Source organism: Musca vetustissima, unplaced genomic scaffold (genome assembly GCF_032173495.1).
Source record: "Musca vetustissima isolate MV318-11 ecotype Yass unplaced genomic scaffold, APGP_CSIRO_Mvet_v1 utg18056, whole genome shotgun sequence".
NCBI lineage: Eukaryota > Metazoa > Arthropoda > Insecta > Diptera > Muscidae > Musca > Musca vetustissima.
The window spans coordinates 1-13,094 of record NW_026887045.1 but is presented as its reverse complement, the minus strand read 5'-3'; the positions used below and the strand labels follow the sequence as shown (position 1 = coordinate 13,094).

General features: G+C 33.1%; 1 protein-coding gene across 1 annotated transcript; it reads right to left on the bottom strand.

Moving 5' to 3' along the window:
• Nucleotides 1–9,522: 9,522 nt before the first annotated feature.
• LOC133334534 (uncharacterized) lies at nt 9,523–10,349 on the bottom strand (the record flags this gene model as incomplete). Its single annotated transcript, XM_061542848.1, has 3 exons — nt 9,523–9,683; nt 9,756–9,902; nt 9,972–10,349. Coding segments are annotated over 3 exons (686 nt in total), but the record flags the coding sequence as incomplete, so codon positions are not given.
• Nucleotides 10,350–13,094: the final 2,745 nt, after the last annotated feature.

The window sequence follows — 13,094 nt, the reverse complement described above, 5'->3', positions numbered from 1 at the left end:
TAAAAATATATTTTTTGGAGAAGGAAGCATATTTTTAATACTACTGATAATTATTTGTTGATACAATCCAAAGACTATTAAATTAATCGAAGAATAATCGAAAAAAAATATTTAAATAATTCTCCGCTTATTTTTTTTCAAAATTTAAACTAATTAAACAATTTTTATTCCAAAAATTCATATTAAAAACCAGTGAGCGGAGCATTTTAGTCGGACGGAGCCGACCATACGATACCCTACACAACTACCACAGAACTCTATCTTTTTGCGGATTTTTTCCGATCCTGGGTAATATTTCGTGATAGTTACACCCTCTTGCCCGATTAAAGGTCAACAGGATCTCTTCCTTACACTGACATATTTTCCGAATATAACCAATATTCAGTACAGCCCTTGCAATTACTTGTCCATATTCCCTTCACTGTGGGTTGGGTTGTGATATTCGGATTTCAATTGTGGCGTATAGATCGACTCGAAAAAAAAACATAAAAAATAAAGTTTTTGGTCCTTTTCATCCCAAAATTATTATCTGATCATCACCGAAAATTATAGGTGTTGTCCTTGACCATACCTGGATCCTCATGGATAATTTCAAAACGATCAGCGCTATATTTACGCCCTCTAGTGTTGTAATGGGTTACCAAATAATATCTTTATACGTTGGCACCTTTAAATATTTAAGTGTAACTTCCACATTCGAGTACATACGGCAATATAATTGGTATCAATTTAAAGGCCACCACTCCTCTTGGATATTATATCAACTTCTCGGGTTATTGTCCTTCCGGGGTAAATCTATACGCAATATAAAAAAAAATTTTGTAATTTTTCACACAAAAGTCATGGTTCATCTGGCCCGCTAAATATTGACCTATCTTTATCAAAACAGGCATGCTTATTCTTTGACCCCATCCCCTTCTCCATGTAAAAATTCGCGAGGTTTGGGCCTCTGGAGCGACCAGACAAAAATAAAGTTTTTGGTCCATTTCATCCCCTAAATATTAACCGATCTTTACCAAAACAATAGGGGTCTTCATTGGCCAGAACAACATAGTTGTGTAGGGTATACAAATCCGACGAAACAATTTGTTATTTTTGTAAAAGAGATATAAAAGAGAGATATAAAAAAAAAAAAAAAAAAAAGAAAGAAACTGATGAGGATCAGTGGCGAGATTCGAAACTATAGTCTTCCCTGACTTATCCGTTGGCGGGCAATGTCATACTTTCCCCGCTAATAAACAAATTAGGTTTAAGCCTGAATATTTTGCAATAACAAAATTTTTGGACAATCTAAGAATATTTAAAAAATCGCCTTTGAGAAAATATCGTGACGCTTAAATATCGAATGAGACTTACAAACCATTTCGGAAAATGAGGGGACAGTAAAAATCACCAAGTTCTTATGGGGTGACCCAAATGAAGACAATACTAAGCAAATCCTAACGCTAAACAAAAAAAGAAATAAGCCGACTGACTAACGGTATTCTAACGGGACACCTTAGCCTGAAAGCACATCTACCTGTGCCATTGCCCAGCATTTATAAGCCTTCGGAAACAATTCATGGGAAATGCCACTCTTTACTAACTAACCGATCTGAGGGGGTGTGAATGAAGAAGACTGTGAAGGAGTTCACAAAAAACTCCGGAACTCCAAGATTCATTGGGGAATCAAACCCAAATGCTTTTTTAATCTAACCTTTCACTAATTCCAACTTTCTCCGCAATTCTAGAGCGCACGACAGGCCTCATTTGGCTTATGTGTATGTCCATCTTATGTTGGACATGTGGTGGTATCATCCACCCCTCTTTTCAACCTGACCTACTCGATAAATATTTAATTCATTAAAAAAATTCTTTAAAAGTATTGTGTGCTAATAAAATTATATATATCATTTATTATGTTAAAGGTTTGTGGAAATATATACATTAAATTCTTCTTGAAAAAATAGGAAATACAAAATGCATAGAGGTCATCCCTTGTTTCCCTTGACCCTATGCCAATTGCAGAAAATCAAATGGTACCATGGACAATGCTCTGTTTAAACCATTCATAATTATGGGAGACCAATTGTCTTTGGTCTCTGGTAAGACAATGTTAAAGATGTCACGCCAATATTGATTGGCCACATTCAGGATAATGTCATCTGAAAAGGGATGAGAATAAAATGATTTTATTTTTTATAATAAAAAAATTGGTCTTACTCAATCTTGCATCTGCGATCAATCCCGTTGCATTAATTCTGGCATCCCGTACAGCCGCGGTAACATTCAGCCCCGTCACTTGCAAAAAACGATGTTGATCCTCTTCACGTATTTGACCATAGGCCAATTGTTCCACCACCACTCCCAGTAAAGTGATATTCATATCACCACGTGGCCTTACATCGACAGAATTTAATTTCAAATCTGCCTTATAGGTACCCTTGGCAAATAGGGCTGGTATCATGGCAGAGAGACGTAGCTTGAAATTATTTCCCGTGGTACGTTTAAATATCACCTTACGATATTTCATTGAGGCCAGACCATAAACATAGGCATAGCCGACGGTAATTCGGCCATTCAACGGGCCGCCATTGTACTGGAAGGAGTTGCGACTGACAAAGAAAGGATCTACCGATTGTGGGAGATACGAATCGTTTTGGGAATTGCGTAAACGCGGCATCACAATTGTCAGCACTTGGCGCAGGCATTCGCCAAAATATTTTTCACAATTGACAACGTCATCGACTGGAAAAAAATAATTTAATAGAAAAATTAAAAAAATAGGAGAAAAATTAAAAAAATAATAATAATAAATTAAAAAATAATTTTTTTAAATTCTAATTATTTTGTATACATAAATACATTTAATGTATATTTCTATTTAAGATAAAAATCTTTCAATTGAAAGCATTTAGTGTTGAAGTTATTTTGTTTCCTGAGTTAGTTTTTATTTTTTTTATTTAATTGCTGTTCATCTTTCTGGGAACTTAATTTTCTCAAGACTACTGCTACTAATTTTGGCAACAGAGCATAACGCCCCTGCCCCTCTGCTAACGACTTTGACATTTTTTCTGTTTTTTCGTCATTAGCTGAAGGTCGTCACGTACCGGCTGCCAAGCTTAGCATTTACAAGAACACGTCTCACAGATCGACAACAAGAAAATGTTCCGGGTCAATTCTTCCCGAAGTCAAGTTATTGTTGTTTTTATGTTCATTGCAAAACGACAATACCCAAGTAGGCAACATAATTACTATTGAGAATAGAAAAAAATTATATTTTTTATTTAATGTCTAAATTAATTTTAAAATATAACTCAATTTATTAGTGTCATTCAACATAGAGGCCAAAAACAACTACAAAATAAAAAAAATAATTAATCTATTTAAAAAAAATAGCGCAATTTCCAATTAACGCCCTCTCTTTCCCTTTCTCACTCTCTCACAAACGAAAGACTTAAGACAGCAACTTGCTGCAATTCCCACGAGTCCCCGTAATTGATATGACAATCGTTGCCATTTTTAGTTTTCAATGGTAATTTGCCAAAAAATTCTATGTTTTTTACAAAACACATCAATGTTTATACCAATAAATCATTTAATTAAAATATTTTTATAATTATTTTATTGCTTTGTTTGTGTGTTTTTTTTTTCGATTTTAATTACATTTGACAATTTCATGATCACATCTTTAATGACACTACTGTGGAATGTTTTAGTATTTGATTTTTATGTTTCATTACAAACCGCATAATTACACTGGGGTCCATAAAATCTGCGGTATAATTTTGTTTTATTGTTGTTGTTTTTTTCAATATTATTTTGGGTATAAAAGAAGCAAGTACACGAATTCGAAATGGCAGTAGGGAAAATTGTTATAACAGCAACATATGGTGCTTTGGAAAAAAATATTTACCAATAGGCGAGGATTTTTTTTAAAAATATTTTTTTAAGGCATAGCAATAGGCTTAGATTTTTATAACCTACACAACTATGTTGTCAGGGTATTATAGCTTTGTGTAACGCCGCGAAATATTGGTCCCAGACAGATCTAGACATGTGTGTTCGTCCGTCTGTCCATTATAATTTGTAAACACGAACAGGCCACAGTTATGGACCAATCTTCACGAAATTTTGCATGTAGGATGGGTTCTGGCCAAAGAAGACCCATATTGTTAAGACCAATAGGCGTGGATTTTATAAAGAAATTTCTTAAGACCAATAGGCGTGGATTTTATAAAGAAATTTCTTAAGACCAATAGGCGTGGATTTTATAAAGAAATTTCTTAAGACCAATAGGCGTGGATTTTATAAAGAAATTTCTTAAGACCAATAGGCGTGGATTTTATAAAGAAATTTCTTAAGACCAATAGGCGTGGATTTTATAAAGAAATTTCTTAAGACCAATAGGCGTGGATTTTATAAAGAAATTTCTTAAGACCAATAGGCGTGGATTTTATAAAGAAATTTCTTAAGACCAATAGGCGTGGATTTTATAAAGAAATTTATTAAGACCAATAGGCGTGGATTTTATAAAGAAATATCCGAGAGGAGTGATAGGCCTTTAAATTGATACCAATTATATTGTCACATGTCCTCGAATTTGGCAGTTACATTTAAATATTTACAGGTGCTTACGTATTCAGATATTATTTAGTAACCCATTACCAACTAGAGGGCAGAAATATAGCACTGATCGCTTTGAAATTTTACATGAGGTTCCAGTTATGGTCAAGGACAAAGCCTATAATTTTCGATGACGGTTAGATAATAATTTTGGGATGAAGTAGACCGAAAACTTATTTTTTTGTGTTTTTTTTTATTCAATCTATAGGCTACAAATTATATGCCGAAAATCACAACACAACCCATGGTGAAGGAAATATGGACAAGTAATTAAAAGGGCTGTACTGAATATTGGTAATATTCGGAAAATATGTCAGTGTAAGGAAGAGGTGCTGTTGACCTCTAATCGGGCAAGAGGGTGCAACTATTAAGAAATATTACCCAGGCTCGGAATAAAAATCCGCAGAAAGTTAAAGTCCGTGGTAGTTGTGTAGGTTATCGTATGGTCTGCCGTGTCCGACTATACTGCTCCGCTCACTGGTTTAAAAATATTTTTTTAAGGCATAGCAATAGGCTTGGATATTTTTGAAAATATTTTTTAACCGATACCGAAAGTCGTGGATTTTTATACTCTACACCACACTGTGGTACAGGGTATTATGTATTTGTGCATATGTTTGTAACAGGCAAACGGAAACGAGATAGACACATTGTTCCATTTGAGAATATGCATAGAATCACTTTCTAAGTCGATTTATACATGTCCTCCGTCTATCTGTCCATGTTAAATTGCAAACAAAGTACAGGTTGCATTTATGATCCGAATTAGATGAAATTTGGCATAGGTTACTTATTTGGCCCAAGGACGAACCCTACTGAAATTGGGAAAAATCGGTCCAGATTTAGATATAGCTCCTATATATATTTTCGTCCGATTTTAGGGAAATGGTGCACCAAAGTACCCATATATCTTTCGCTTGTCACGAAATTTGGTATAGCGTAGTGAATTTGGTCTAGAATGATGTCTGTTAAGTTTCGTAAAAATCGGTTCAGATTTAGATATAGGTCCCATATATATACCAAAGTACCTATATATCTTTCGATTTGCACTAAATTTGGCATAGCGTACTGAAATAAGCCTAGAATGATGTATGCTAAATTTCGTGAAAATCGGTTCAGATTTAGATATAGGTCCCATATATATTTTCGTCCGATTTAAAGTAAATGGTGTACCAAAGTACCTATATATCTTTCGATTTGCACGAAATTTGGCATAGCGTACTGAAATAAGCCTAGAATGATGTATGCTAAATTTCGTGAAAATCGGTACAGATTTAGATATAGCTCCCATATATATTTTCGTCCGATTTAAGGAAAATTCTTCACCAAAGTCCCTGTTTATCTTTCGACTTGCACAAAATGTTGCACAGCGTACTAAATTAAGTCTAGAGTGATATCTGTTAAGTTTCGTAAAAATCGGTTCAGATTTAGATATAGCTCCCATATATATTTTCGTCCGATTTAAGGTAAATGGTGCACCAAAGTCCCTGTTTATCTTTCGACTTGCACGAAATTTTGCACAGCGTACTGAATTAAGTCTAGAATGATGTGTGTTAAGTTTTGGGAAAGTCGGTTCAGATTTAAATATAGCTCCCATATATATTTTCGTCCGATTTTAGGGAAATAGTCCACCAAAGTCTCTATATATCCTTGGATTTGCACGAAATTTTGCACAGTGTACTGAAATAAGTCTAGAATGATGTGTGTTAAGTTTCGTGAAAATCGGTTCAGATTTAGATATAGACCTATATATATTTCCTCCGATTTGATGTAAATGGTGCACCAAAGTCCCCATTTATCTTTCGATTTGCACGAAATTTGGCATAGCGTACTAAATTAAGTCTAGAGTGATGTCTGTTAAGTTTAGGCAAAATCGGTTCAGATTTCGATATAGCTCCCATATATATTTTCGTCCGAGTTTATGTAAACGGTGCACCAAAGTTCCTTTATATCCTTCGATTTGCATGAAATTTTGTACAGCGTACTGAATTAAGTGTAGAATGATGTGTGTTAAGTTTTGTGAAAATCGGTTCAGATTTAGATATAGCTCCCATATATAGTTTCGTCCGATTTTATGTAAATGGTGCACCAAAGTCCCTATTTATCTTTCGATTTACACGAAATTTTGCACATCGTACTGAATTAAGTCTAGAATGATGTATGCTAAATTTCGTGAAAATCGGTTCAGATTTAGATATAGCTCCCATATATATTTTCGAATGCATGAATTTATCATAGGTTGCAGAAAGACATGAGAATGTTCCTTCTAGGGAACATTGACATACAATTGTAAGGATTGTATGTCAATGGTGAAGGATATCATATAGTCGGCCCAGTCCGACTTTACTACTTTTCTTACTGGTTTTATTTTATGTATTTAATTTTTTTTACCATTCATGGTCAACAAGAAAAAATATTCTGTTGAACTTACCTTTGAAATATTTCGAAACACCTGTACTGCTGTATACATTTTGTGGTGAAATAGGTGTTTGAAAATTTGGCAACTGTGAATTATTATCCGCTGTGGTGGTTGTTGTCGAATTGGGGTCAGGATATATTAGCTCCCATGGTGATGTGGTGGTGGTCGATGCAGTTTCAATATTATTTAAAATATTCGGTGTTGAAGATAAGTCAGCAAACAAATTTGGTTCATTATTAATTGGTACTGGAGAAGTAATAATAGGTGCCGCATTTGTGGTCGAATCAGCTATAACAGGTGTTGATGATGCTGTAGCAATTGTCGATGATATTTCAGGGGCTATGTTTGGTGTAATTCCTGCAGCAGGGTTATCCTGGGCCCAGCATATTGCCACATTTAATATGAATGCAACAAAAATATTTTTCAAGGATACCATATTCCTAAAGCAGTTATTTTTATTTTTAAAAATTCCGATATCGACTTGACTTGGTGACCGTTTCCAATTTTTCTATTGACCGTCTATTGCAACGTTCTTTTTAAAACTGAGGCCAAATACATGTAATTCATGTTCTAAATTTTTGTGGTAGCTGTTGTAAACTTGTTCTTCGAACGATTATTGCATTGCAACAACAACTACAAAAAATTAAAAACTAAATTCTGCATTTTGCAACAATTAGAATTGTTGCAGGGTCAATGTTGATTTGATAATTTCATTTAATCCAAATGGCGAATTGCCACTGTATTTGACTTGCAAAGTAGTTTCAAAATGTGTTTTTTTTAGAGTTTCAAAATTCTTGTTTAGTTTTTGTGACATCATGAGCTAGTTGAAGTTGTTGAAATTTTGTTCTCAAAATATAATGAATGATTTAGAGTTCAATGTCTAATAACTTGAATTGAGATTGTGTTTGGACTCCAAACTATTGGCCAATGTCAAATGTCGATTTGAAGCGAAGACAATTTTTAATTATCTCGGAATTTTTTTGTTGACAATTTTTATAAGTCATGAGTATAGCAGAACTTTGGATACTTAAAACTGTATACTAAATTGTAGTTAATATTTTATTGTTGACACATAGGCAGGATTTGGATCGTAGTCGATAAATATTTTGGGTTGGAATCGAAAAAAAGAAATTTTTTTTTTTCAATGACCAACAGGCGTCGATTTTTTAAAGAATATTTTTTTCAAGCACCAATAGATGTGGATTTTTTTATAGAATATTTTTTTCAAGGATCAATAGGCGTGGATATTTAAAGAATAGTTTTTTTTCAGGACCAATATGCGTGGATTTAAAAAAAAATATTTTTCCAGGACCAATAGGCGTGGATATTTAAAGAATAGTTTTTCCCAGGACCAATAGGCGTGGATTTTAAAAAAAATATTTTTTCCAGGATCAATAGGCGCGGATTTTTAAAAAAATATTTTTTTCCAGGATCAATAGGCGCGGATTTTTAAAATAATATTTTTTTCCAGGACCAATAAGCGTGTAATTTTATTAAGGACGATCTGAGCTCTAGGCGTGGATTTTTTTAAAAGAAAAATTTTTTCCAGGACCAATAAGCGTGGATTTTCATTTAGGATTTTTATTATTAGGCTATAGGCGTGGATTTAAAAAAAATTATTAAAGGCCATCTGAGCTCTAGGCATGGATTTTTACAAATATTTTTATTAAGGACATCTCAGCTCTAGGCGTGGATTTTTAAAAATATTTTTATTAAGGAAAAAATATTTTTATTAAGCTCTAGGCGTGGATTTTTAAAAATATTTTTATTAAGGACCATCTGAGCTCTAGGCGTGGATTTTTAAAAATATTTTTATTAAGGACCATCTGAGCTCTAGGCGTGGATTTTTAAAAATATTAAGGACCATCTGAGCTCTAGGCTTGGATTTTTAAAAACATTTTTTTTAACGACCATCTGAGCTCTAGGCGTGGATATTTAAAAATATTTTTATTAAGGACCATCTCTGCTCTAGGCGTGGATTTTTAAAAATATTTTTATTAAGGACCATCTGAGCTTTAGGCGTGGATTTTTAAAAATATTTTTATTAAGGACCATCTGAGCTTTAGGCGTGGATTTTTAAAAATATTTTTATTAAGGGCCATCTGAGCTCTAGGCGTGGATTTTTAAAAATATTTTTATTAGGGACCATCTGAGCTCTAAGCATGGATTTTTACAAATATTTTTATTAAGGACCATCTGAGCTCTAGGCGTGGATTTTAAGAAATATTTTCATTAAGGACTATAAAGGAACTATTATCAAGGAACTTATGGGCCTAGAATTTAAAAATAAGGACTATTACTGACTTTTCTTATTTAAAAAAATATATTTTCGCCCATGGAATATTTTTAATGGAGAAAAAAAAATCAAATATTTATTTATTTTTTATTTCCCAAGAATATTTTCTTATTTGGGTTATTCTTCCTTACATCTATGTAATACAAAATTTATGAACATGTTTTAACATGACGTGTGTTTTAAGATCTAATTTTTAACTAAATTATTCCTTATGATTTGTTACCAACAAATCAAATGGCAAATGCGAGAAAAAGTTATTGGTATAATTCAGTAGAATCGGCAGCCAAGTGGAACGGGTTGAAACTACGGCAGATCGGTAAATAATGCGCCATTGGCTATTCACAATTTCCAAGAGAGCGGCGTCTGAAAATAATTAAAAAATATTTAAAATTAAAAATAAAAATTGAAATTAAATTAATGGACAAAAGAAATTACTCAAGGCTGGATCGGGCACCAAACCAGTGGCATAGATTTTCATATCACCCAATGTGGGCTCCACATCAACACTATTCAGGGTCATAAAGGTGTGGCCATCACGTTCATACAGCTGGGCATAATGTTCCGATTTGGAGTCAATGTCAACTGGAAGAAAGAAAAAATATTTTAAATCTCTTTCCAATTTCCAAAATAATTTTTTTTTCTATAACTTACTTAACGAAATATTAAACAACCCCTTCGAAGAAAATCGGGCATTATTTATCACCACCTCTGCGCGATATTTCCCAGTTAGCTTTAGCAATGGCAATTGAAAGTGTACATTCAGTTTGACATCTTTACCCTTGCGTTCATAGTGCACCCTCTTAAATTCGGACTTTGATATCCCTGCAACAGTGATATTGCGTATCGCCGCCTTGCCTCGTATCAAATTATTTGAAAATTGCACATTTAATTTATTAATACGCATCGGATCAATGGGTGGTATATTCAGATCGGGTACTCCCTTGATGCTGGTGTGTATCATGTAATTGAAGGCATTTCGAATGCAATCATCAATGCTGTTGTCCTCGGGGCAGGAGGGAATGCCATCGGCTGGAAAAGGAAAACCAAAGAAAAATATTAACATCAAATATATATTTATTTTTAAATGCCTAGATTTAAAAAAACCTTAAAGATTTTCTCATTCATGTTCTTGTATAGGTCCTTAAAAATGTCTTCTTTAAAAATCCTGGGCTTGTATAGATCCTTAAAATGTCATCTATAGAAATCTTTGCCTTGTATAGGTCCTTAAAATGTGTTCTTAAAAAATATTTGCCTTGTATAGGTCCATAAAAATGTCTTCATTAAAAATCTTTGCCTTGTATAGGTCCTTAAAAATGCCATCTTTAAAAATCTTTGCATTGTATAGGTCCTTAAAATGTCTTCTTTAAAAATATTTGCCTTGTATAGGTCATTAAAAATGTCTTCTTCAAAAACCTTTGCCTTGTATAGGTCCTTAAAAATGTCTTCTTCAAAAACCTTTGCCTTGTATAGGTCCTTAAAATTGACTTCTTTAAAAAATCCACGCCTTATTGGTCCTTGCAAAATTTATCTTTAAAAAGTCTACGCCTAATTGGTCCTTGCAAAATTTATCTTTTAAAAGTCTACGCCTAATTGGTCCTTGAAAAAATGAATCTTTAAAAAATCCCCGCCTTATTTGTCCTTGAAAAAATGAATCTTTAAAAAATCCTCGCCTTATTGGTCCTTGAAAAAATGAATCTTTAAAAAATCCTCGCCTTATTGGTCCTTGAAAAAATGAATCTTTAAAAAATCCTCGCCTTATTGGTCCTTGAAAAAATGAATCTTTAAAAAATCCTCGCCTTATTGGTCCTTGAAAAAATTAATTTTTTAAAAATTCCCGCCTTATTGTTGGTCCTTGAAAAAATGAATCTTTAAAAAATCCTCGCCTTATTGGTCCTTAAAAAAATTAATCTTTTAAAAATTCCCGCCTTATTGTTGGTCCTTGAAAAAATGCATATTTAAAAAATCCACGCCTTGCTGGTCCTTAAAAAATTATTCTTTAAAAAATCCACGCCTTGCTGGTCCTTAAAAAATTATTCTTTAAAAAATCCACGCCTTGCTGGTCCTTGAAAAAATTATTCTTTAAAAAATCCACGCCTTGCTGGTCCTTGAAAAAATTATTCTTTAAAAAATCCACGCCTTGCTGGTCCTTGAAAAAATTATTCTTTGAAAAATCCACGCCTTGCTGGTCCTTGAAAAAATTATTCTTTGAAAAATCCACGCCTTGCTGGTCCTTGAAAAAATTATTCTTTGAAAAATCCACGCCTTGCTGGTCCTTGAAAAAATTATTCTTTAAAAAATCCACGCCTTGCTGGTCCTTGAAAAAATTATTCTTTAAAAAATCCACGCCTTGCTGGTCCTTGAAAAAATATTCTTTGAAAAATCCACGCCTTGCTGGTCCTTGAAAAAATATTCTTTGAAAAATCCACGCCTTGCTGGTCCTTGAGAAAATATTCTTTAAAAAATCCACGCCTTGCTGGTCCTTGAAAAAATTATTCTTTAAAAAATCCACGCCTTGCTGGTCCTTGAAAAAATTATTCTTTGAAAAATCCACGCCTTGCTGGTCCTTGAAAAAATTATTCTTTGAAAAATCCACGCCTTGCTGGTCCTTGAAAAAATATTCTTTGAAAAATCCACGCCTTGCTGGTTCTTGAAAAAATATTCTTTAAAAAATCCACGCCTTATTGGTCCTTAAAAAAATATTCTTTAAAAAATCCACGCCTTGCTGGTCCTTGAAAAAATTATTCTTTAAAAAATCCACGCCTTGCTGGTCCTTAAAAAAAATATTCTTTAAAAAATCCACGCCTTGCTGGTCCTTGAAAAAAATTATTCCTAAAAAAATCCACGCCTTGCTGGTCCTTAAAAAAATATTCTTTGAAAAATCCACGCCTTATTGGTCCTTAAAAAAATGAATCTTTAAAAAATCCACACCTTGCTTGTCCTTAAAAAAATTATTCTTTAAAAAATCCACGCCTTGCTGGTCCTTAAAAAAAATATATTCTTTAAAAAATCCACGCCTTATTGATCCATAAAAAAATATTCTTTAAAAAATGCACGCCTATTGTTCTGTTTGTAACAATTATTCTTTAAAAAATCCTCAAAAAATTATTTTGATTTAATCCCCATATAAGTTGCTGCACTCTAATATCTAATACGTTTTCAATCCATTTGTATGCCATGTCACAATAATAACTAATTGTTTCCTACAATTGTTGTTAACAAACCAGAATTATTATCACAATGCAGCGCCGCACTCAACAAATAAACTCAAAAGATAGAGTCATTTTAGCATTTCCATGTGGTGGAAGTGGTGTTGGTAATGTGATAAATTATTCATTTTCATTTTTCCTGTCGGCGTCTTTTCGCTTTCTTCTGCTTTATCTCCTATTACTGAGTTCGCCTCGACTTTATAGATTTTTAAATATTTAAATTGCTAGCATTTGCGATTAGGGTTTTGTTCTTGTTTGTGTAGAATATTTGATTTTTCTTAAGAGGTTTATTGCTTTGCTTAAATGTTTGTAAATGCCCAATGAGAATATTTATTCAAATATTGAGGTTAATTTTAGAATGTGTAACCCCCTGATGTCACTCTTGTAGCAATCTTGTAAAATGAATATCATAAAAATGTTGTAACAACACAATCTGTTGCATATTTTCTTTGTAAGTTGTAAGGGGATGTATGTTTTACATCAATTTTATAATTTATATAAATATTATTTTTAATGGGTACAATGTTTATGGTAATTCTAGAGCTTGAGTTTCGCATGGTTTTGTTCC